Source organism: Camelus dromedarius, chromosome 4 (genome assembly GCF_036321535.1).
Source record: "Camelus dromedarius isolate mCamDro1 chromosome 4, mCamDro1.pat, whole genome shotgun sequence".
Classification (NCBI taxonomy): Eukaryota; Metazoa; Chordata; class Mammalia; order Artiodactyla; family Camelidae; genus Camelus; species Camelus dromedarius.
This window is the reverse complement of record NC_087439.1, coordinates 59,265,901-59,291,053: the sequence shown is the minus strand read 5'-3', so window position 1 is coordinate 59,291,053 and position 25,153 is coordinate 59,265,901. Positions and strand designations below refer to the sequence as shown.

Here is a 25,153-nt window from a genome sequence, read left to right as displayed (position 1 = left end):
TTCTGATAGGGCTCTCCGGGGACATCTGGTCCTCCTGGCTTAGCAGGACCCCCTGGATCTCCAGGACCTCAGGGTAGCACTGGACCTCCAGGAATCCGAGGCCAACCGGTAATGTCCTTTAAAACAATTACCATCCATTAGTGTAATACAACTAAGATCGCCAAGAGAAATAACATATAATGAGATACAGTGAAACATAGATAATGTGACTTATCTGAATCAGGCAAATGAAGATAGGAATTTTTGTGAAGTGGAAGCCAAATGTTAGTGTACAATTTAGACATTTAAACTCAAAAATTATTGCATTGTGTTGTTTTAATATTCTGTTATTTAAAATAAGGTCATAACTTCATGATCCATCTCATAGAATTTTTATGAATAGTTGAATAAAAAACATTATGAAAATATTTCACAAGCCAGTATGGGGAAATGTGGAGGCTTCCTGGGGATTTATAATGACTATTTGGCTAAAAATGGGTTTAACAGCTGTTTCTTGAGATTTATTCTTGAAGAGTGATTTTAACATATTGTTCATATTGAATGAGTTTCTGTATTTTGTAGGAATTATTTATTGGTAAAAATATTATGGTTAGTCCTTAAGAAATAAGCACATTGAGAAGTTGTGCTTATGTATCTTTTAGTTTGATATATAAAAATTAGAATTTTCTTTCCTAGTACTACTTAAAACAAATATTTTGGATTCTGTTCCAAGTAATTTGGTTATGCTGATAAACCCTTTTAAAATGCTGGTAACAGATTTATTAAAACATGAGTGCGGCTGATAGTTCACATTTGATTTTATCATGTTCTCGGTTTAGCAATCTAGTTCCCACAAACTGAAGTACAAATAGTATTATAAAGACATATACCCAGACCCTAGAGTATTCAAATACCCTATTTGAAGTCATCAAATTTCAATAAATAGAACCTAAATATAAAATTATTTTGATTCTGGGTGAACAAATCTATTTCCTAAAACAGACCCTAAATACATTTATCTACTGAAGTTGTCATTGTTAGTTCTAATTTTTATTATCAAATTGGAATAATAACTGAATAATTCCAATTATCCTAGTATGCATGACTAAAAACAAGATTTTAAAAATAAATCTCTTGAAAACTTCTGTAAAATAAACAAATTGCTACCTAACTATCTGGGTTTTATAAAATTTCATACACATTCTATGAGATTTGCAGAAGTTAAAAAAAAAGGTTTTACTGCTGATTTGCTAAAGCCTCAGCTGCAGAAACTTTTCAAGTCTCATTCACTATAATAATTAAAGCAGGTTGGACTGGCTAAACATCCTGGTTCTTACAGCTAACCAATGTTTTTGTTTTAGGGTGATCCAGGAGTTCCAGGTTTCAAAGGAGAAGCTGGCCCAAAAGGGGAACCCGTAAGGTTTTATTTATTTTAAATGATAAGAAAAACAGGAATATTATCCAGAAGTGTGAGCCCAAAATACTCAAGTATTTAAAATAATGACAATAAGAATTACTATACCTTTGGATGGAAATAGTTTATTTAATGTAGTTTAAAATTTGTGACTGGCTTCCCTGAATGAATCTTTTTACCGTAACTTGGTGAAGAGCTCTTTATGGTAACTGTCCTTCTGTTTTCAACAGGGGCCACATGGCATTCAGGGTCCAATAGGCCCACCTGGTGAAGAAGGCAAAAGAGGTCCCCGAGGTGATCCAGGAACAGTTGGTCCTCCAGGCCCAGTGGGAGAAAGGGTAAAATTTGATTAATAAAATAAGTTCTTATAGTTGTGGGATAATCGCGTGAGTAACTTTTCAGATAGTGAGACCAACTAGAGCAGTTAAGAGAAATGCTAGCAGGTGCACTGCACAGTTCAGAGTGGCTCTCTGTGGATTCAAGGAGCCAGCTGTCTCATCATTGTTCATTCATTCATTCAGCTAACCCTGACTGAACAACTATGCTATGCCAATTTGATATACAGTGCTTGAGGAGCATCAGTGAACAAGAATGCTCTGGCCCCTGCCTTCAGGTGGGGGCTAGTAAACAGTAGTTTAGTGGGGTGGTGAACAATAAACAAGCCAACGGGTAAACACAGACATTATTGCACATTTTAAAAAGTGTCATACACACTTAAGGAATACATAGCAGGGCGATGTGGGAGAGAGTGACCATGAATATATGACAGTGGTGTGCCGTTCAGTGAGGTGGTTAGGCACTAAGATTCTCTGAGAAGAGAGTGTCTCACTAAGACCTGAGGATGAAGACAAGCCAGCAAGAAAACTTGAAAGACCATTTTCAGGAGCGGAAACAGTAAATGCAAAGCCAGGAGGCCAGAAAGGGCTTGGTGATATTAATGATCAGAAAAGCTTGCTGTGACTGGAGTATAATGAAACAGATCTTAATGGCAGAACAACATCACCTTACTTTTGTGTAGAATCGCAGAGAATGCAAAGGGCTTCTCATGGAAGGCAGTACTAATGCATGCCATCACTGACATTTTGGTTGTGGTAGATGGGGCTGTTCCTTTGCTTCTCATATTGATGTATCAGTTTTTCTCTATGTTTAGTTTTACAGTGAATTGTTAGATTATTTCCTGACTTGAATGATTTTTGACTCAGTACTTAATGTGTTTTTCAAAATTTAAAATTTCTGTAGAGTCAGGTTATTTTTTTCTTGTACATATCTATTGCCACATCGCTTATCACAGCTCCTAAAACCATATAATACTAAAAATAAAAATTACCACTCATTGCATATTACAAAAAAGCCACAATAATTAAGAATTGCATTTTGATAATTTGTAGGGTGCTCCTGGCAATCGTGGTTTTCCGGGCTCTGATGGTTTACCTGGACCAAAGGTGAGGTTATCCCATCAAGGTTGACACTCATGTGGATGGTGCTGCAAAAGCTGTCATTGCCCAGCATGGTGATCTAGCTTTGGCTCACGTGGGTCCAGATCTAGAAAAGAGTTGGACACAGATGTCACCCCTGATGCCAAATCCCTCTTGCACAGTTCCTTCATTTTAGAGGTCTAGGGGAGAAGGATGATGGTTGTAGGTGTGCAGAAGTTTGTTTTCAAACTTTCCAGACACGTTCCTGAGAAGAACAGGCATAGATCTTTCCTTTAGCTGATATATATTTTTTCCTTTATCTAGAAATTTAGACTCTTTCAAAATTCAGGTTTTTTCCCAAATCTAAATTATTAAAGTGAGATTCTAAGCACAGCTTTCATTAGTTAATGATGAAAAACCACTATGTGACAAGGGCTCTAAATTAGAACAAAATGTGATGTGACATTGTTTCCAAAGAAGGTTTTGTAACTACTTTGACAAACTATTTTATGTTATGCTAGTGGTTTGATTTGTAAAACAGGAATTTTTAGATATGCTTGCTTTTATTTCCATGTACTCCTTTTTTCTGACATGTCCTGCTTTGCTTTGGAACAGGGGGCTCAAGGAGAGAGGGGTCCTGTAGGTTCTTCAGGACCTAAAGGAGGTCAGGGGGATCCGGGACGTCCAGGTGAACCTGGGCTTCCAGGTGCTCGGGTAAGAACACAGCAGTTTTTTGCTACAACCCAGGACAAATGCTCCTGAGCATTCATTGAAGGTGTCTTGTTCTTGTTGTTGTTTTTAATAACTTGCTTTTACAACCTGGAACATTTCTTTGTTTTTATGGGTTTGAACTGATTCATTACTTTTTAAATACTGTTTTGTTATTTTTATCATTATAGAAAACACAGTAACTCCTAGTTTCCCTTTTTCAAAGGCATGTGTATTAATATTTTTACCACTTGACATGAAAAAAAATCCTTTTTGTCAATTTTTATAATTTTTCTTGACTTGCTGGTAAACAACTTCTTTGACTTTTGACAAAGAGAATTCCTGATAAATTTCATTTTAACAAACTGTCACTTGAAAATTCGTTTGAACCATAGAATTACCCTTATATTCAGTTGTCCACAATGCTCCTTAGAGAGAAAAGGATTACACAAAAAGTTGCATGGAAAGATACATTTAGTTCAACATAAGTTCTTTAGCTTGAACCCAGTGTTAGATGTATGAGTAAAAGTTTCCAATAGCCCTTTCTCCTCCTATGTGAGAAACAGGCATTAGGTTCATCTTCGCTTCTATACTCTTCCCTAGACACCTGATGAAGGTGGAGTGCCAGCTGAATGAGCCATCAACATTGCTTTTAGTAAAAATGACCCCTGATTGTAGACTACATTTGGACTTGGAAGACTGTGAATGAATTATAAAAACCTGGTAGGAGGCATAGCTTTGCAATTCCTGAGTTTGCAGGGACTTGTACTGGGCATTCACCTTGCTAGGACAGGTGTATTATGTCCGAGGTGCTGTTACAAATACTTGTTACTTAAGATTTCAAACCAGGGTGGCTCCAGTACCCACCGTGTGCACTCATTCCTCACATCTGGCCTCCCGTTGTGGGAGGCTTAGAGGCTGCCTCCGGAGGCTGTGCTGTGAGGACTCCTCCCAGTGAAGAGTCCCACCTGTGATGCCCCATTGGTGTGCTGTATTGTTTGCCCTGTATTCTTCTGAAGCCAGGTTGGGTGAGGCCCATGATGATCCTGTGAGTTTGTCTAGAGGAGCCTGAAAATGGGCATTGCAAAGTGGAACTGGATCTTTTTAATGCAATGCTATTTTTACTCTTTAGAATCTTTCCTTCAATTGCAGGTCAGCACCAAATTGACAATTGCTTTTAATTTTTAGGGTCTGACAGGAAATCCTGGTGTTCAAGGTCCTGAAGGAAAACTTGGACCTTTGGTAAGTTATCTGAACAAAAGACCACCATCATAAATGTTTCTCAATAGACATACAACTTAAATGGTCCAATACGTATTGAAGGTTAATGGTTTTGATCATGGGGATGCTGATCGTGTTTACATGTTTAAAATGCACCCTCCCCTTCTGGAAGCAAATACTAGGGATCAGATGAGTATTTTCAAATTGACCAAAAATTGATCACATTTTTATTAAAATGAATGTTTGAGATTGTATTGCTTCTCTGACATCAGTGAAAAAGTTGAAATGTGTTTATTAATATTGGGGGAATTTATCTATTAGCAACATTCTCATTTCTTGATGTCCTTCTAATTTTACACATTAAAGAGATAAATAGGTATCAATTTTGACAGCTTATATATTTTGGGTCCTTCTCTTATGCTGTAAATGTGAAATAGAAGTCCTATGTTTTCACTACCACAAACAAAAGAAGAAAGCTTTCCACTATTAATATGAGAGTATAAGGAGACAGAAAGATGAGGCTTGTGCGTAGAATGAGAATAAAATTTCTGTTCTAAATACTCAAATGCCTCAGCTGTTTGTTTTAAAATACTCAACTGTTCTGATTCACTAAAATAAAAATGTAGCAAAATTTTGAACTTAGATAACTTTTATAGTAAGCAAAGACAAGTGACAATATGGGTGATGTGATATTTGGAGAGAACTTACATAAAATTTACATGGCTTCTGTCAATTTTGTAGGGTGCTCCGGGGGAGGACGGCAGGCCAGGTCCCCCAGGCTCCATCGGAATCCGAGGGCAGCCTGGCAGTATGGGGCTTCCAGGCCCCAAAGGTAGCAGCGTGAGTATAGCGTATAATGTTTGCATCTCATCATAATCCTCACTTGGAATAGGTGGATTTATAGCAAATTGTTTGAAATTTTAACTAGTTGGTATTGATTCCTTTAGGGTGACCCTGGGAAACCGGGAGAAGCAGGAAATGCTGGTGTTCCTGGGCAGAGGGTAATTATTCATTTTCTGCTAAAGAAAAAAAAAAGTATGAAATTATCCAAATTCTCATGGTCTCACCTCATAAATGATCTCTCTGTGATGCTAGGGAGCTCCTGGAAAAGATGGTGAAGTTGGTCCTTCTGGTCCTGTGGGCCCCCCGGTATGTAATTTTTAGCGAGAATATATTGACATAGCGTTTTTCAGTGATGTTTGTCCAAGACTTTACTTATGAGTAAGTTTCAGGGGGAAGTGGATATGAAAGTACAAGATGGAAGAATTTCAGTTATATCATTTCTTCTGATTCCTGTGCTGGCATCTTCTGCCTTTTTAAATAGAATGATTGATCTTTTCATTTTAAACTTCTATGAAATGCTGATGGCAAAAGCTACCTCATCATCTCTGTGTGTCACAGTTGGAAATATATCAGCTGAGGAAAATAGTATCTGACATATAGTTTATACTGTATTTTATTTAAAATATGTAAATACTGAATTATACCTACCCTTTCTAATAACTTGTCTTACAGAAATTTATTTAAGCTTCTTTTTTTTCTTTTTTGGAGGGACTGAAAAGGAATAATACTTATCCTTTGAGGTATTATTTTCATCCTAGGATTTTAAAATTGTGTTGATCAGAAATATTTTGGCATATTTACTTGTTTTGGAATGAAGCAATTTAAATGTCATTCTAAAATGCTAGCTTTGCTTTCTTTAGTTATTCTAGTTTTGAAGGTTTGATTAATAATTTTTATGACACTAAGAAATAAACTGCAATGGAACTATTAACCTTTTCGATTAGGTTTTACATATGAAACTAGTGAACTTTTCCATGTCCAATTTATCCAATTTCCCTCCAAATTTTACAGTTGGCTCCAGACACTTTATGTTTTGATAAAAAATAGACACATGTCATCAGTCTCTTGGCTGGCATTAGAAGATAATTTTTCACCAACAGGGGCTTCAAATGATACCATTTGGTGACTTTTAGTACTAGTTTTTTATCTGGCTAAAGTGAAAAACTTGTGATTGGAAGGAATACAGAGAAATATAAATACAGGAAGCAGGCATAAGTATCTGGCTCTTGCTGTTCATGCTTTTCTTTCCTTCATGACTTAGGGTCTTGCTGGGGAGAGAGGAGAACAGGGCCCCCCAGGACCCACTGGCTTTCAGGTATGCACTGACTCAGCCTTCTTCCCCTAACCAAAATGCTTGTTATAATAGGACATGGCTGAATGATGTGAAATCCTACAATTTTCAAAGAAGTCATTCCTCTTTTAGTAAGTAGGATTTATATTTGGACAAAATCAGACATTTTTGTTCAAAGAGAAGGAACAGACTTCCTCTGAAAAACTGATCAAAACCCAAACCTATTAACAAGTTAAAAATCATAAAATATTCTTGACATCTCAGTAGGGTTTATTTAGCTATATTAAGGTTAATTTTATCAACACAATGTCTAAAATTGTTTGTTGAGTAGACTTTCATGATTTATGTAAATATATTGGTATGGTAGAGGTAGATTATTTAATAGCATGAATAATCATGATTTAGGGAAAAAAAACCTTTCAGGACTGACTTTCAGCATTTATTCTAGCAGCCTAAAATATTGTTCTCAGAGCCATTAAAAACTCTACAAATATGAAGAACCTACTGTTGTATTCTTATCTCTTTTTTACAAATTGCTTTGCAAATGAAAATCTAAACCTAAGAACGACTAGCTGCTGTGTTATGTTAAAAGATGTAGGTTCCTCATTTTGTTTTGCTTAACTTGGATTGAAACAATATCTTTTGCTTGAAAGTACAGTCAGAAACTACATGAATTGTAAAAGGTGAACTGTTAACACTGGTGGCCTATTAATTTTTCACAGAGTCACAATTTTATTTTCTTACTCTTGTTTTAGGGGCTTCCTGGTCCTCCAGGGCCTCCTGGGGAAGGTGGAAAGCCAGGTGACCAGGTAAATTTTTAAATAATAAGAATAGTGGTACTAAAAATGGCCGGCTTATAATATCACTTGTTATGTGTGAGGTTCTGTTCTGCTTTGCTCTACGTTTATTATATCTCTTAATCCTAAAACAACTCTATGTACTGTGTACTATTATTATGCCCATTTTACAGATGAGGAAAATGAGGCACACAGATGTTAAGTAATTTTTCCAAAGTCATAATGCTGATATGATTTGAACCCAGATCATATGCTTATAAGACTTGTTCTTAATCACTAAATATATCTTACTATAACTATAGAATTTTACTCAAAGCTTCATAAATGGTTATGAACAGAAACTTACCATTTTATTTCTATCATTTTACCAGCCCATAGGTTTATTTATTTTTCTTTGAGTGTTTTATTCATTCATTTAACTATTCAACAGATATTTGCTGAGCACTCTATGCTAAACTTTGCTAAGCCTTGGCCTTAAACAATTAAACAAAGGTGGACATGGCCTTTCCCTTGTATTATATTCGAATAGGAGACAGAGAGTAGAAAGGCAGTTACAAGAGTAGCATGTACCAAATGCTGTGCTAGGGAGGTGCTGTGTGTGTGGAGACCTGGAAGATGTGCCTAATTCAGACTCTGGAGTTCAGGAAAAGTTTCCTGCACAAAGTAGTGTCTTTTGTGAGATCTGAAGGATGAATGATAGTAAACGAGGAGGAGGGAAGGTGAAGAAATGCTCCAAGAAAGGGCAACATGAAGTGCAAAGGCTTGCTGATCAAATTCAAGCACTAAAAAGATCTGCAAGTCAGGAATGAGGGGCACAACTTGAGGAGGGTGAAGATGAGCTGGAGGGCAGCAGGGGCCTGGTTCTGGAAAGTCGTAATTTGAGTCTAATTTGTTCTTTGTTATAAGAGTAATGGGAAGCTAATGAGGGATTTTAAGTAGAAAGTAATACTATTAGATTTGGGTTTTAGGACGATCACGCTGCAATGAAGACAGTACATTTCAAGGGAGAAGACTGGAGGCCTGCTTCATACAGTTATTATCTTTATCAAACAGAAGTTTTAATTAATCAAGTTTCCCTTAATTAAGAACAAACTTTTAACGAAGTCATGACTGCACTGTTTGAACCCACAATTCCTAGTAGAATTTTGTTCATATTATACATTCAACAAATATTTACTAAAGTAAATTGAATTGGTTCTGTTTAAAAGATCAGTACTTCATTGCTTTTCATTTTACTTCTCTCTTTTAAAAGTTTTTCACGTTCCACTATGAAATAAAGGCCTTTTTTTCTTATGTTTTATTGTCACTAAAAAGACTAATGCGCTATCTTTGTGAGATAATATTTTGCATGCATTCATTGCCAAAAATCAATCTTTCAGTACAATAAAAAGATTTTTTAGAAAAGTATTTCTATGCAATGTATGTGATATCTCCTCATTTATAAAGGTGTATATACTTTTTTTCTTCAGTATTATAGGCTTAGTCTTCTAATAGTATGTTAAAAGAAATTAGGTATGTGATCTGGAAGTATTTCTAATAAATACCTAAAATTTAGCTGAAAGTTTTTCACTTAAAAAAATGTATTTTCTAGGGCGTTCCTGGAGATCCGGGAGCAGTTGGTCCTTTAGGACCTAGAGTAAGTATTTTCTTCTTCATGATTAACTTTGTTTCCATTGGCTTCAGTTTCAAAAAGCATCTTTTGTCTTAAACTGGGCTTTATTTTAAGCATTAAAATTCTTCTCCTTGAGGAAAATCAATCTTATGAGAAATGTTTTGTGCTGTGAAACTGGCATATCCTTACTTCAAGTTTATTTCTTATCACTAAATTAGAAAATTGAGTCTTAATAATTGCTCATTTCTAAATTTTTCCCCAGTAGAAGCCATTTTTCAGATTTCCAGAAACATTTTTAACCCATTTTCAGATCAAGCAGTGAGACTGTTTGACATTCATATATTGTGCTAGGGAGAACGAGGAAATCCGGGGGAAAGAGGCGAACCAGGAATCACTGGACTTCCCGGTGAGAAAGGAATGGCTGGAGGACACGGTCCTGATGGTCCAAAAGTAAGTATGGTAGTGGGCGTGGGATTTTAAAATATCCTATGATGACTGCCCAATAAACACATGATGGTACTAGAGTGTATTTCTCTTGTTTTTGCAAAATATTTGATTATATAATTTCTTCTCTAAAAAATATTTAATAAGCAACTACTTGGCTTTTCTTTGGCACTGAAGAGTCAGTTAAAAAGGAGTCCTTTCTGTGATGGGATTTATGATCTAGTACACAAAGTAGTGATACATTCTTATATACAAACATATTTCTAATATTTATTTATACAAATTTTATTAATGAGTTGTGTTAATAAGCAAAGGCAAGAAAAAGAAATTGAATAATTTATTAGGAGGTATTCCTAATCATATGCTCCATTTTCCTTAAGTTTCCACAGTTCTGCTTACTAAATATATAAAAGTATGCATTTTTAAAATCTAAAAGTGCAATATATTATAAGGCAAAAATCATTTCCTGCATTAGATCCCTTATCATCCTCAAGGGCCAGAGTGAATGGAGAAGATCTGCTTCAATTTAATTGTTGAATGAGCCTGAAAACCAGCTTAGTATCATGAATTCTTTAGAGAAAGAATGGAATGTCTCCTTTTTTTTTTTTATTAGAATTCTTATGATGTTGCTGGAAAAAGAAAAGAAAAAGGCAATTCTATCATTTTTATTTGAATTGGTACCCAATTTCCCCAAAGAGAAAAGCTGAAAACATAAACCAATAATCAAAGCAGCAAGATCTGATTTTTTTTAAAAAATGAACTTGGAGACAATTTTCCCAAATGAAAAATACAAGCACTAGGTTGAACCATGTGAAATTGCTGAGATTCTGTGATTTTTGACCTGCCGAAACAGGAATTCCATGTGGTTCAACCTTATTATATAGGTGAGCTCACTTACTGTTGGTTCATTGCAGGGCAGCCCAGGACCAACTGGGACCCCCGGAGATACAGGCCCACCGGGTCTTCAAGGTATGCCGGGAGAAAGAGGCATTGCAGGAACTCCCGGCCCCAAGGGTGACAGAGTAAGTTTGGTTCTTTAGTTCATCCATTTAGACTTTCTACTGCTAGTGATTTCTTGGGCAGACTTTTACTGCTACCATCCTGAGTCACAAGTCATTCATCCATTCATTCTTTCAATAAATAAGTATTGATAAAATATACAGCCCCGGGCATTGTTCTAGGCTCAAGGGGATACATCTATGAACATAAAAGATAAGACCCTGCTCTCCTGAAGCTTCCACGCCAGTGTAGGAAAAAGACGATTAAATGAATAAGTGGTGTTTGGTGTGTTTTCCCAGGGTGGCATAGGAGAGAAAGGCGCGGAGGGCACAGCTGGAAATGATGGAGCCAGAGTAAGTGAAATCATTCCTTTCAGCAGCTCGCCTTGGACTCCGTATCATCATTATCATATGAATTTGCCTGAACTTTCCAAAATAAGGTTCCTGTTTCCATGGTGGTCTCATTATTGAGAATGAAATAAGACACATTTTTATTGTGCCCATGAGGTTGGTGCTTTAAGTGGTGGGGCCCTCTTTATCATCTTTTCATTTTATATGCCATGTTTATTTGTATTAAAATGCTGATCTAATGAGTCATCTTAGACCTCATTCCAGTGCAGGCAAGTAGAGTTTTACAGAACAGCCAAAGGTCTGATAAACGTTTCTCGATACCCCGATGTTAGGGATGAGAAAATTACTGCATGATTTCTGATGCTTTCATCCATGAAGAGGCTGAGTAAGTGACATGCAAGGCAGGATGGCAGACCCCAAAGCATTGTTTAATGTCATGTCAGAAACTGATGTTTAACAAGCTTTATGTCCTCAAAAATAGAATGTATTTGCAATTCTAAGGATAATCAGACAATCAGACTGATAGCATATTTTCATATATAAATGATTACCTCAGGTAAGAGCAGGTGGTTACGGTTGCTCACACATTCAGCATTTCCTGGAAATAGTTCCTAATATTTGATAAACAGTATCTGTTTCAGGATGACATGGTTTGCTCTTAGCTGTCATGCTACGCCCTGACAATAGTAGTCATACTATTCAAAAAGAGATAACACTGAGCTCTGTTAATATTTTAATTCTGCCCATTGAGTCACTGTTAATACATTGATTGTATTAACTTTTGATTAAAAAAAGAAAGTGAATTATAGAAAAGTTTTAGTCTTAGTGTTAAGTATCCCTTTTTTCTTTTTCTAAAAGCTAATTAAAGGTGAAACAGTTTAGCACATTTTGAACATTAAATGTCTCTTGCCTTTTAATTAAATCTAATATTTGATTTAATATTTCAAAAACAGTAAGTAAACCTGGCTTGTTGTTTGCATTTTACATCATAGTTGGCCTAGAGTGCATCGTAAGTAGTGAAGTACCGTTTGAAGGAGTGGTGCAGTGGCAGTTTATTTTACAGGGAAATTTGAAATACATCTGTCATTCCTTTGAACTACTTTGAAGATGCAGTGTAATAGGATCAAGACTTAAGTAATGACTGCTTTATTTTTTGTGAGGGCAGTATGTTGTTTTAGGGAAGAAGCAGAGCAGAGCATTTGCTGAAATCCCACAGTAAAGGGAAAAATAATGTTTTCTCTGTATGAAAAAAGTCTGAATTTAATGAACTCATCTTTGGATTTAATCAAATTCTTTAAGGAAGGATCTTAGGTAAATGACTGGCAGAATATTGTTTCATTATCGATCCAGAGAGTAGAAGATCACAGTTTTCTCATGTCCTTGTCAAAAATATAAAAGTAAAAAGTCATTTTGTTCCTCAAGTTTCTTCAGTAATATATAAAAGACAAACGAGTATCTGGGCTGCTTATGAAGAGGGAATACACAGATTTCAGAGAGCAGACTTGTTTTAGAAGGGACTCCAGTATAGTGCAGCACTTTAAAGATTGTGACCACGTGTCAAGAAAAGGCCACGTGGTAGCCCCTACACTCTGAGCTGAAGATCGCTGGCAACTTCAGTGTAGCTGGGTAGAGCCACTCCTTTTCATCTCAGGAGAAATGCAGAAAACCGCATTCCACACACATTTCATAGCACAATTTCACTTTTAAAAATAGAGTGATATTTCACTGGTATAAGAATATAGTATTCTATACAAAAGAAGAAAAGCCTCCTTTCAGTCGATAGTCATATTTCAAATAGATATTAGCAAATTAAACAGGCTAAGAAACAGAAACATTGGAGGATAGCCCTAGTGTAGTACTTATGTTTGAAGACACAGTTACATATGGATGAGTTGCATTGGGTGAAAGAGATTAAAACACTTTGTGGAAAATCCAGTGGAAATTGTTTTAGACTAAATAGAAAAATACTGAGAATGTACAGATTGTATCATTTATAAGTAGTGTTTTACAAAAGCAGCCAAGCCGTAACAAAATAGCCCCTTCTTAGTTAGTTAACTTAAACATGGAGATTTCTGTGCATTCGCTTCCTCAATATGCCTGTGTTCTGTTAATTGACAGGGCCTCCCAGGTCCCTTGGGTCCTCCGGGTCCTGCAGGTCCCACTGGAGAAAAGGTAATGTCACAAGTTGTTATTTTGTGGACTCAAAATCAGAGCTGGCTCTTTTTCATTATGTTTTCTCTTTCATAAAATATGATAGTCGGGCTAGATCATCTCAAGAGTTCTCCCCCGTCTGCCCCACACATAGTGCCCGATGTCCTACAGTTGTATTATGTTTTGCTTTAGACAATAACCATCTAAAATCTGCTTTCCAGGGTGAACCTGGCCCTCGAGGATTAGTTGGCCCTCCTGGCTCCCGTGGCAATCCTGTAAGTCACAGTATTTTCATGTTCTTTACTATGAGATTGAGAGTAAAATGCTTCATCATTTTGTCTTGATATTTATATAAAACTGTGCCCATTGGATTAGGCTACTTATAACATCCTGTTGTTTACCTTTTGCTTTTCTCATTAAAGTTGAAAAAAAATCAGTGCATTATTTCTATACATCTATTAAGTCTGGGTAAGCAGCTCATTCACTAAATAATTAGAAGCTTCTTTGAGACCTAAGGCCTTGGAAATTTTTTTTCTTATGACCCTTGTCTCTATATCACTCTTAAGAGTCTTCCTGAAACACTACCTCCAATTTCTCCATATGTACATTTCCAGATATTACAAATTGCATAATTGTAGTTTAAAATACTGTTTCTTTTTAGAATAATATGAGAAAGCTACAGTAATCTTTTGTCTTCTTCTAGGGTTCTCGTGGTGAAAACGGCCCAACTGGGGCTGTTGGCTTTGCTGGACCCCAGGTATGATTTTCAAATAGCCCTAATTTACCATGAATATTCCTTTTGTTACAGCAATGAATTTAATTAATTATCATTGTCCTATGTTTTGAAAGTGTATCCAGGATTCTGGAAAGCTTATCATTTTCTAGGCAATATTTTCATTTTCAGTACATTTTTTTCATGAACTGGCCCTAAAAGGGATGAGTTTGTACAATTTTGAATTATATACTTATTTGTTATAATAAGTATAATAAAAATGTGATGGGATAACATTTTGTCAGACCGTCTCCAAAGAGCTCATCAGGGTTTTTTTTTCTTTTAGTTTTTAATACTGATTACAAAGTACCATGTTACAATATATGAATAGATTATATGTTAGCAATAATTACTATGAGAATGAAATAATTTGTCTATTAGTGTTATAATCAATTGACTATTTATTCAATTGATGTAGGGTCCTGATGGGCAGCCTGGAGTGAAAGGTGAACCTGGAGAGCCGGGACAGAAGGGAGATGCTGGCTCTCCTGGACCACAAGGTCTAGCAGGATCCCCAGGCCCTCACGTAAGTTAAAAAAACAAAACAAAACACAACTTGAGTCCAGTGCCCAGCGTTTAGACCTTGTGTTTAGAACATTTTTCTTTACTACAGTGATTTTTTTTGTTTGTTTCTTTCTATTTAGGGTCCTAATGGTGTTCCTGGACTAAAAGGTGGTCGAGGAACTCAGGGTCCACCTGTAAGTTGGTTTGAAGCTCTGGGGATTACACACAACTAATTACAGATAGCTAGTGCTTCATGGCCATTTTAAAGTTAATTTGAAGCTTTAACAGCAAAATTTTAGTTATATAAACTATTCTGTAGTGGAAAGAGAACTTAATTTCGATGGAGATCTGAGTTAAAATTAGTTTTATGATCTTGGAGAACCAGCTGCCTCATATGTAACATAAATAATATATTACCTATGGAAGAAGGAATGAATAATGTGAAAGCACTTTATATAATTCTGCTATATAAAATATTAATGTGATTTTATCCCTAGCCTTGGACATACTTGTACATGTGCAAGATAAATGGAAAATGGAAAAAGAAAAATAGCCTCCTTCCTACCAATGAATCCAGATCTATTCTCAAAAACAGGATACAAGAAAAAGTGTATTGGTCATAACAAGGAAGTGAATAAAAAGACCTAAATATTTCTGTAAAAACATAGATCCCAGAAAATATATGTAATTAATTGTTATTTTAAAATTGCTTATATGATATTATATTTCTAGGGTGCTACAGGATTTCCTGGTTCTGCTGGCAGAGTTGGACCTCCAGGTCCTGCTGTAAGTCAAATCAGTAATTCAAATCATTGACAGTGGAGTAATTACACACACAGATGAAAATACACACAAACACACGTATATGTACTTATTATAGTGTGATACACATGTATATTTGAGCTATTGTTTGTTCTTTTGTTTAATCCCTTAATGATTTATTAGTCCATGTTGGCAACTCTTGTCCCAATAGTTCACACTGGAATGTTGTCAAAGCAAATCCATCTTTAATCATCCAGTGTCTCAGAGGAACTTACTTCCAAGTCCTTTTTAGCCACAATGTTTCATTATTACTTCATTTGGGTACTAAATACTAACAGTACTGTGTGCTAATAATCATTTCCTTCAGTTGGGCAGAATCTGAAATTGTGTTTCATAAATAGTATTATTTCATTAGAAAATCAGATCAGACAGAATAAAATATTATATATTCATTGTTGGGGCAGAGCCTTATGAAGTTTGAAAATTCAAGTTAGTTTCAACACACTTTTTTTTTGTAATTCCACATCACTTTACTTTTATTTTTCATTTTTTAAATTGAAGTATAGTTGATTTATAATATTGTAAGCACACTTTTAATAATGACTCAAAGGTAATTGTCTGTATGTAATTTAGATTTTTCTCTGAGGAGTGACTCTGTAGCTCTGTTTTTTCATTTTGTTTAAATCCACTGTGTGACCAATTCTCTCACAGGAAAAATGACCCTGTGAGGCTTGGGAATCTACCTCTGAGGCAGAGACCATCACTTTAGGTCCTCTAACGTGTCTTCCACTTTGCCCTCCTCGGTCTCTTTCTATGTTATACTAGGGAGCTCCAGGACCTGCGGGGCCCTTAGGGGAACCTGGGAAGGAGGGACCACCAGGTCTTCGTGGGGACCCTGGCTCTCATGGACGAGTGGGAGATCGAGGACCAGCTGGCCCCCCTGGTGGCCCAGGAGACAAAGGGGACCCAGGAGAAGATGGGCAACCTGTAAGTTTGGCATCTTTGTTCTAGACCACCTCTAACTGAGAGATTTACTAATAGAAACCCATGATAATGACAGCCAAGAAAAAGCTGTTTATACATTATCTGGGCACTTTTGTAATCTTTCTAACGCATTCTGCTCTGTAGGTTTTTAATTTACAGTTCTCAGTTCTAGGAAAAAAGTATATGTACAGATACAAAAATGTAACAGTAATGGATATGGTGCTCAAAAACTAAATAAGAAAACATTTTTTGTTTACAAAATGTATTGTATCTGTACTGAATGAAGAAAAAATTTTTAAAGCAGACTATTTTATTTAATATCCAGATTTTTCAACATTAAGGTGTTTAGATAAAGCCCTATTTTGTTTCTTTATTTAAAAAATTTGTCATATTAAAAAGAGGAAAAATATTTGCCTGAATAGTTACCTTTTATTCTACCAATATTCACATTAATGTTCAAGTTCCTTTCCAACTAATGAACCATTCTCACCTTTAAATATTGTTAGAGGCTTAGTGTGAATTACACATTATGGCTACTCATATATAGTGTGGTTTTATGAAACAGAAAACTTTGTCTCATACTGAAAAATCTGTAAAGCTATGATCTGTTGTGAAGTACTTGCACATAGTTTTCCCTGGAGAATTTCTCACTATAATTTGTCCTTAAAATTAGGGTCCAGATGGTCCCCCTGGTCCAGCTGGAACTACCGGGCAAAGAGGAATTGTCGGCATGCCAGGGCAGCGCGGAGAGCGAGGGATGCCCGGCCTTCCAGGGCCAGCAGTAAGTGACAGCATTGGTCAATATTTCATCTGGTTGTGTGCGTACTAATTTGTGAAGAACGAATTTATCTTTTTTTCTTAATAGATCTACAGTCTTTTTTAGACACAAATTCTGAGTTTCTTAAAAACCTTTTGACTTTAAATGTCAAATTCTTTACTGAAGTACCTTAGAATGTCTTTGAAAAATACATTTATTTAACCCTGGGACTAGAGAAGTAGACTAATAAGGATATGGATTTGGGGTGACTCTAAATCTTTCTTTAGAGATTAAAAATATCCAGGGACCTAGAGGAGGGGGATCATCTCCTGATGAGTGGGTAGCCTCTTTTTAAATAAACATGCCTAACAGAAACATCTGTATTTCACGGTTCAGAGAGTTTTCATAAACCATCAAAGGGAAGAAATAGTTAAGCTAAAGTAATATTGGAGGTGAAAGCGGGGTGAACTATAAAGAGGGATTCTGAAAGTGATCTCCTGTTCCCTGGAGTATGAATAAACGTTTGACTCACTGTTAGCTTTGAAGAGGCTGAATTTTACAGCTGAAAGTTTACATGCTTGAGGGGAAAAAAATGTGACGTTTTTATATGGAATGTAGACAGAGAGCTGTACTGCTGGGACCTTGGAGCTGGGGTCATGTGAATAGAGATCTGAAACTAGCAACCCAGGAGTTAAGGGATGTCTTACTGTTACCAGCCAGGGAAGCTGGAAGTAAAATCTCCCAATAGTGAAACCACACTGCCAGGGTATAGAAATCAAGTGAGCAGACAAAGCAGAAATGAAGAAGGATGAGTATATCTTACTAGTGATGCAGATTCAAGAAGGGCATCCAGAATTGATGAGAACGTTGGATGAGAACCCAAAATGCACTCAAGTTGGTGCTAAGGATACCTCTCAGTCCCTTTGAAAGGTCAGGATGAGTGTGATGAGAAGTGAGCATGCCTCTAAGAGGGCCCTACAGTGATGTGGGTGTTGTGGGTTAATGGACAATTATTACTATAGAAGAGGGACTGAGGTGCCAATTGAATAAACGTAGGCTTTATGTGAACTGGCATTCTTAAACTTCTTCAGAAGTGGTTGACATATTTACACTTTTATTTCAGGGCACACCAGGAAAAGTAGGACCAACTGGTGCACCAGGAGATAAAGGCCCACCTGGACCCGTGGGACCCCCGGGCTCCAATGGCCCTGTGGGGGAACCTGGCCCTGAAGTAAGTACTGTAGTGAAAATTGCTCTCCCTCCTTATCCAGCTGTCATGGGGACAATTTTTTATTTAGAAATCAGCTTAGACATTTAGAAATTGTACGTTTGACCTGAAGGAAGTTTCCTAGTGATGTTTTTTGATGTATTTTTCTTCCCTAGAGAGTTGACTAGATGATGATATAAGGAAAAGGTAATGAAATTGGTGACTTTGCACTGACCTTCATCTAGTCTGGAGCCAAGTATTTTAGGTTGTTGATTTAGGTTGTTGCCAAATTGTTTTGAAGGTCAAAGGACACGGCCATTCATCTTTTCTCTTGTTATTATTTCATTCTGTAATGGCTTATTTGTCAAAATTGCCAAGTTTGATGGTGATATGATTAATATAATTGGTATAGCTTGTGAAAAAGGCAAAGTTAAGTACAGATCATTTTACTTAAATATCTCTATAAAGTATCATTATGGATATCATATTCCCTTAGGCTCTTTTGAGAGGAAATCAGCTTTTGAAAGGTAATTTGAAAAGTTACAGGTTGGAATTTCCTCTGTTCAGTGCTTTAAGGAGTAAATCACCAGTTAATGTCACATTTTCTTGAAAGAAACAATCAATAACTTTTAGAGCAATTTTTGATCAAATGGTAAAAATACAGTTCTTAAAAATACATCAAAATAAAATAGGAAAGGAAGACTATATATTTTAAAAAGTAATTTAATATCTAAACAGCTATTTTATTTTAAAACTTTAAGGATGTTATTTGGGTCAGTAAAAGTGAGGAAAACCATTCACTGGTAATACAAACAAAACATAAAATTCCAGGAATGTAATTGTTGTCTATTTATTTAAAAGAATTTGACTTTTCTTTCTTTTTTAAAAATAAAAAAAATAGAAATGAAGAATTTAGATTGAGTGCAGCAGGCATACCAGGAGGAATATCTGGGGGCTTCCCTGGTGGCAGAGGACCCCCATCTGGTGGCACCTCCTCTGGACCTGCCATTGAAGAGGTTGATTAAGCCAACCTGAGCGTAGATTTGGGAGTTCCAAATCCACACCAAACACTGAAGAACCCAAATTTGAGGCAAATTCCAGAACATTTTTAAAGTAGAGCTGCTATAGTAAATAACTGGGCATTCGTAACTCTTGGATATGAAATATGTACGGCAGGGAAAAGAACATCGTACTTCATAAGCACTATATTCTAAGTGGAAAATACAGTGTCTTAAATATAACCGTATTTAAAATTGGCACCAGGAAGTGTAAGAATGTGTTAATAACTTCACAAGCAAATCAAAGTAATAGAAAGATGGCAGAAGACTTTCTTCTACTGGAATTTCCATAAATGCTAATTTATAATATGGAAGAGAGGTGGAAAACATGCTGTATTTTTTCTGGCAATTGGCATGTGATTTTTTTATTACTCAGTTAATTCACTTTTCAAATATGATTCTTTATAGGGTCCAGCTGGTAATGATGGTACTCCAGGACGGGATGGTGCGGTTGGAGAACGTGTAAGGGCAATTTTCTTGATTAAAAAATCTGGAGTAATGTAAATTTGAAATCTTTGTAGTACTAAAGATTAAAAAACTGTTTTTCTTCTCCCAACCCCAGTGCAGCCTGATTTTTCTGATAGTAGCAATATTTCTTGTAATGTTATAATTTGTGTAGACCTTGCAAATGAAATGAGGTTTGGATACACAGCAAAGTGAGAAGGCATTTTTTTTTAATTAACAGTAGAAAAACAAATTGCATTCATATTTGGTGTACCATGAAGGCTTTGGATGAGGATACGTAGGAAGCAGTCTGAATTTCAAAGTCATTCACGAAAGTGTGGAAGCACAAAAGAGCTGTGAAACATCTTAATTTCTCTACTCACCTCCTAAAGTGAATGCACCATGAGGAAATGAACCATGCCTTTCTAAATATTGTATGTTTCATGATGTATTTTTAAATAAACATGTGCTAAACTGAAAACATTCCCAACTTTGTCTGAAGCTCTAGTCTCTTTGGGCAGTCACATAGTTGTCTCAGACTACATAGTAGTAAATGGAAGACAAAATAAGCCCCTCTCTAATGTCTGTTATGATGTCTTCTCCTCCAAGAGCTCAGCATGTAGCAGAATGAACTTTGAAACCAGAGAGACCTGAGTTAGAATCTTAATTCCTTCAGCAACTAGCTAAATGATCTTGAACAAATTTTCTGAATGTCAGTTTTTAAATATTTTAAATATGATTAATACCAATTCCATTGGGCATTTGGGTTTTATATAATGTGTTTAAAGTATCTAGTAAGCACTCAAAGAGAGGGAAAGGAGGAGTTCTGAGCAATCTTAGGGTAAACGCCCCCACCCTCCCACCACCTCCATCTGCTGTAAATCCAGGCAACGTAAATTCTTTTGGCATCTGGGTTTTCTGTTGGTCAGTATATATTGTATAGGGCAGTAGTCTTCAAAGATTTTGCTGATATACCCCCAATATAATTTTGAAAATCTATGAACCCTTAAGCATATTTTAAGTTGCCGTCACATTTTATTTTAATCACAAGTTTTAATAATTGCAAAGGATGTAATTACTGGTAAATTCTAAATGCATATGTGCTTTCAGTGTATTCTTTTTTTTTTTTTCCCAAAATCTTAGAGTTGCCAGTTCAGCTTATTCAATGTATTATGTGTCCATTCTCTAACCTAATTGAGAAAGTTTATCCTGCTGGTCAAACTAATCAGTCAAATAATATTTAAAATGTTTAATTTTTGTCAGAAAAAAAGGTCTGACTCCATTTTTCAAGTCAAATAATTATACTTAATACATTCACATAATAGTAATCTCATCTCTGACTTCTTAAAGAGACATATAAGATTTGGAACCTTGTCTTAACTGGGTCTCCTGAATAAAATCAGAAGGAGCCACTTTCTTTCCAGATACTGCTTTGCTTTATTCTCAAGCGAACTGTATATTCTGGGAATATACTTAGTTTGATGCCCAGTGGTGTTTCCTCCTTGGAGCATTGCACCATAGTAAGATTGCAGATGGTATGATATCTGCTTTTATTTCACTAAATGGGAGAAGGGTGGTGGTTAAAGACGAGGTAGGGAAGAATGTTCTAAAGCAGAAAGAACAGGTGAAGTTGAACATCTGGAATGTGGTTTCCTTAAAATTGTCCCTGTGTTCACACTCTGGGAAAGTCTTTGCTTATATCAAATGTATGAATACCCCAGTTGGAAGACTCACTGACCTAAGAAACGTGCTGAACCTTGGAGCTTACCACTCCTATACTCCTATACCCTATGGGAACAACAGGGTGAGAGTGAGGGGAAGGATTAAACTGGGAGAAAAATCTTATTCTTTTCAATTTGATTTATTAGTAAGTAAATGTAAGTAAAATATAAGTACAATAATAAAAATAAATTTAAAGAAGGTATGTTTTTTAAAATCATGAATAGCATGAGCATGTAGAATAAACATTAAAAGGATAATATCATGTTTTCTTGTCAGGGCGATCGTGGAGACCCTGGGCCTGCGGGTCTGCCAGGCTCTCAGGGTGCCCCTGGAACTCCTGGCCCTGTTGGTGCTCCAGGAGATGCAGGACAAAGAGGAGATCCGGTAAGGAGGGTCAATTTCACACTGACAGTTATAAACATCAATATGCTATATTATGAGCTACATCCGTGCATGCACACGATGACATGTGTGCTTGATTAAGGACGCTAAACAAAGAATGATAGTCAATTATAAATTAATTTTTTTAGTCTTAAAAATTTGATTTCTAGTAGGTATTTAAGAATTCTGATGCTTTGACTTCCAATGTATAAAAATGTCATGATTTATGGAAATGTAGTAAGTATGCATCATATTAAATTTAAGCAAGTAACAGTTTATGTAATCAATTAAGGTGATCATTCAATGAAGTCCATTAATAAAACTGACTATAGATGTGTCATTGGGGTTAGATTCATATCCTCATACCTAGGAATGTTAGCCTGATTTTAATTAAGTAGTCATAAGATACATACTTAGATACACATACATAAATATTCAACTACAAACACATAATCTTGAATTCTATATCTATATAATATATCCATATATATTTTTACATTAAACTTTTGTGAAAATTTCTTCTAGGGTTCTCGAGGTCCTATAGGACCACCTGGTCGAGCTGGGAAACGTGGCTTACTTGTAAGTTCTCTGTTTTTTTAAAGAAATACATGTCTTCTTACATACAATATACTCTTAAAGAGGAAGTACAACTTAAGACTCATACATGAAAATTACCAAATTCCTCAAGCTTTAGACAAAATATTACTTTAAAATAATACCCAGGAGTTTGTATTTGTTTTTATAATTTTAATAGAGTTCTGAATTTAACCATGAATTATTTCAACAATCAATTAAAACTTTTAGTCACAATTTTCTTCCGAAATAATAGGAGCCATTCACTGAGATTTTCTAGAAATTGCATGAGAAAATCGGTTTGGAAGCTCTGTGTAAACTTGAAAAGCACTTGAAATATTATGTTTTATTTTCAATTAGACTGCCCTGTCCGTGTTCTAATTTTTTTGGCTATTTACAGTTGCTTCAAGAATGAGGATTATTATATTGACATCTTATCATGAACGAATCATCTCTTATGGGCAGTCTAGTAGGTCATGTTTCTTTCATAGCCATTATATAAATCAATATCTATGCTCATGAAGAACAATTAAAGCCTTAAATTATGGCCTATTATTAAATTAGAAGATTTCACTATTACATAGCATGTCAAGTGAATGGTTTTCTGACAGTTACAATTTGTTTTTCATGATTAAATGAACTCTAGTTAATAATTTAAATACGTGCTTTCTGGTTTAGTTTATTTTTAATTATGAAATTTGGGGGCATTTCCAAAATAAAATAACCTTTCTGACACTATAAAAATAGTCCGACTGATTTTAGTATTTAAATTTACATTGTTATATAAAGTATGTGACTTACTGAGATCTAGTCTTATTTTTATTATAAAAAAGATTCTCATACTGTTTGACAATTAGGATATCCAAACTAAAAATTAAGAACTAAACAAAATAAGAACAAAAAACTAATAAGGGAAAAATTAACCTGAGAGCCAGTCTATTTGATGATATCTTACATTCTTCAAATTCAGGCTGATAGAGTTTCAGTTCTCTTTTAGGAAAACTTTGAAGACAAAACAAGCTTCCCCTATAGTAGGTGACCCTGTGCTCCTTGTCAGTTTACTGTGAACCACCACCAGTTCCTTGGAACTGCTTTTATTCCCCAAGACTTAAAAACAAACAAACAAGAAGCCTGAGACTGATAAGACTGATCAGATAATTTTCACCTCCTCTCTTGATGTAGCTCCTATCCCACAGTTAGATTGTTAAGTATTGCTTTTTCTTTGGTTTCTCAGGGTCAGGGTTGATGGATGTGAGTACAGATACGGCAGACATGAAGATAGCAGAGAGTTTCTTTGTGTTTTCCGTAGTGGAGAGTGCCTTGATGATGATATTCCTCTTTCATTTGCGCAAACAAGTTTTTCCAATTTCTTATTTTTCCCACAGTTTTATTGAGCTATAACTGACATACAACACTGTATTTGTTTAAGGTGTACAGCATAATGATTTGATGTAGGTATATACTGTGGAATGATTACTGCAGTAAGTTTAATTAACATCCATAATCCCACATAGCTGCAAATTTTATTTTCTTGTGGTAAGAACTTTTAAGATCTACTCCCTTAGCAACTTTCAAATATGGCCAGTTTCTTAATATAGTCCAAGCTGTCATATCTGGTTAGTTTACTTGCATATGCAAATTTAGTAAACACTTTTTTTTCTTAGAAGTAATATAAGTAAATAACTCATGTTTTAATTTAAAAGAATCTGTATATGGTGGCAATATTTTTACATAATAATATCAGCTAAATATGTGAAATATAATCTCTGGAAAATATTTCAGATAGGCTAGATCAAACTTAAAAATACCTCATTTTATTCTGAATATAGGATAAACATTTTTTAAAAATGAATCTTTAGAAAAGCATTATTATATATCTTATACCTTTAGTAATCACCTTCATTCCTTGAGAAAAATAGCCAAAAATTCCTAGGTCTAATACTATATAGATAAGTAAATATATTCATTGATATAAAATATAGTATTCAAAATTATGGCAAATACAATTGGGCAAAATAAAATTGTAGCAAATTGTAGTCTCAACAGACAATATCCATGCTACAACTCTGTTTCTAGGGACCCCAAGGACCTCGCGGTGACAAAGGTGATCATGGAGACCGAGGTGACCGAGGTCAGAAGGGTCACAGAGGCTTCACTGGTCTTCAAGGTCTTCCTGGACCTCCTGTAAGTTACTCCTTTCAGCATCATTTGCCCTCCATGTGAAAATACACAGATATCTTGGCATGAACATTTGTCTATAAAATGGATGGACTTTTTTTTTTATTGTTTTCAAAGAATATCTTGATGAATAATTAATTACCTAATTGCCCAATATAATTTCCCATATATCAACTATATTTTGTAGGAAAGAAATAAAAGAAAAGGATATATGCCCCATTACTCCTACAGTTGTCTTTAGTATTGGGTCAACTTGTAGACCAATACTTAACTTGTAGAGGTTGATGACTTTTTTGAAAGTAGTTTATGCTGCTAAGGTCAATGACAGGACTTAAAATTTGTAAAATAAAGCTGAGAATGGTAAAACATGGGTTATAAATGTTTTGGCCTCGTTTTAAATTTTTTTCCTACTTAGGGTCCAAATGGTGAACAAGGCAGTGCTGGAATCCCTGGACCATTTGGCCCAAGAGTAAGTAACAAAACTTAATAAATTGCAGGTATAAATAATGCTCTTGTGACGTGCTGTTAGTGCTTAAGTATCATTTTCATGGTATTGAAGCTGGAGTTGGCCCAGGTTCTCTGAAACT

The 25,153-nt window shown here is 35.5% G+C and overlaps 1 protein-coding gene across 3 annotated transcripts in view; it reads left to right on the top strand.

Annotated features, from left to right (window-relative positions):
- The window catches only part of COL5A2 (collagen type V alpha 2 chain), a 288,262-nt gene that overhangs the window by 253,530 nt on the left and 9,579 nt on the right, over window positions 1-25,153 (top strand). For all 3 annotated transcript variants that reach the window (XM_064484975.1, XM_031451781.2, XM_031451780.2), the window contains 29 exons: window positions 10-108; window positions 1,341-1,394; window positions 1,624-1,731; window positions 2,782-2,835; window positions 3,424-3,522; window positions 4,705-4,758; window positions 5,479-5,577; window positions 5,685-5,738; window positions 5,833-5,886; window positions 6,842-6,895; window positions 7,627-7,680; window positions 9,260-9,304; window positions 9,632-9,730; window positions 10,639-10,746; window positions 11,023-11,076; window positions 13,192-13,245; window positions 13,446-13,499; window positions 13,928-13,981; window positions 14,415-14,522; window positions 14,641-14,694; window positions 15,233-15,286; window positions 16,088-16,249; window positions 16,920-17,027; window positions 18,127-18,234; window positions 19,677-19,730; window positions 21,711-21,818; window positions 22,341-22,394; window positions 24,465-24,572; window positions 24,982-25,035. In XM_064484975.1, the coding sequence (XP_064341045.1) occupies window positions 10-108; window positions 1,341-1,394; window positions 1,624-1,731; window positions 2,782-2,835; window positions 3,424-3,522; window positions 4,705-4,758; window positions 5,479-5,577; window positions 5,685-5,738; window positions 5,833-5,886; window positions 6,842-6,895; window positions 7,627-7,680; window positions 9,260-9,304; window positions 9,632-9,730; window positions 10,639-10,746; window positions 11,023-11,076; window positions 13,192-13,245; window positions 13,446-13,499; window positions 13,928-13,981; window positions 14,415-14,522; window positions 14,641-14,694; window positions 15,233-15,286; window positions 16,088-16,249; window positions 16,920-17,027; window positions 18,127-18,234; window positions 19,677-19,730; window positions 21,711-21,818; window positions 22,341-22,394; window positions 24,465-24,572; window positions 24,982-25,035 (2,223 nt within the window). The remainder of the gene's footprint in view (window positions 1-9; window positions 109-1,340; window positions 1,395-1,623; window positions 1,732-2,781; window positions 2,836-3,423; window positions 3,523-4,704; window positions 4,759-5,478; window positions 5,578-5,684; window positions 5,739-5,832; window positions 5,887-6,841; window positions 6,896-7,626; window positions 7,681-9,259; window positions 9,305-9,631; window positions 9,731-10,638; window positions 10,747-11,022; window positions 11,077-13,191; window positions 13,246-13,445; window positions 13,500-13,927; window positions 13,982-14,414; window positions 14,523-14,640; window positions 14,695-15,232; window positions 15,287-16,087; window positions 16,250-16,919; window positions 17,028-18,126; window positions 18,235-19,676; window positions 19,731-21,710; window positions 21,819-22,340; window positions 22,395-24,464; window positions 24,573-24,981; window positions 25,036-25,153) is intronic.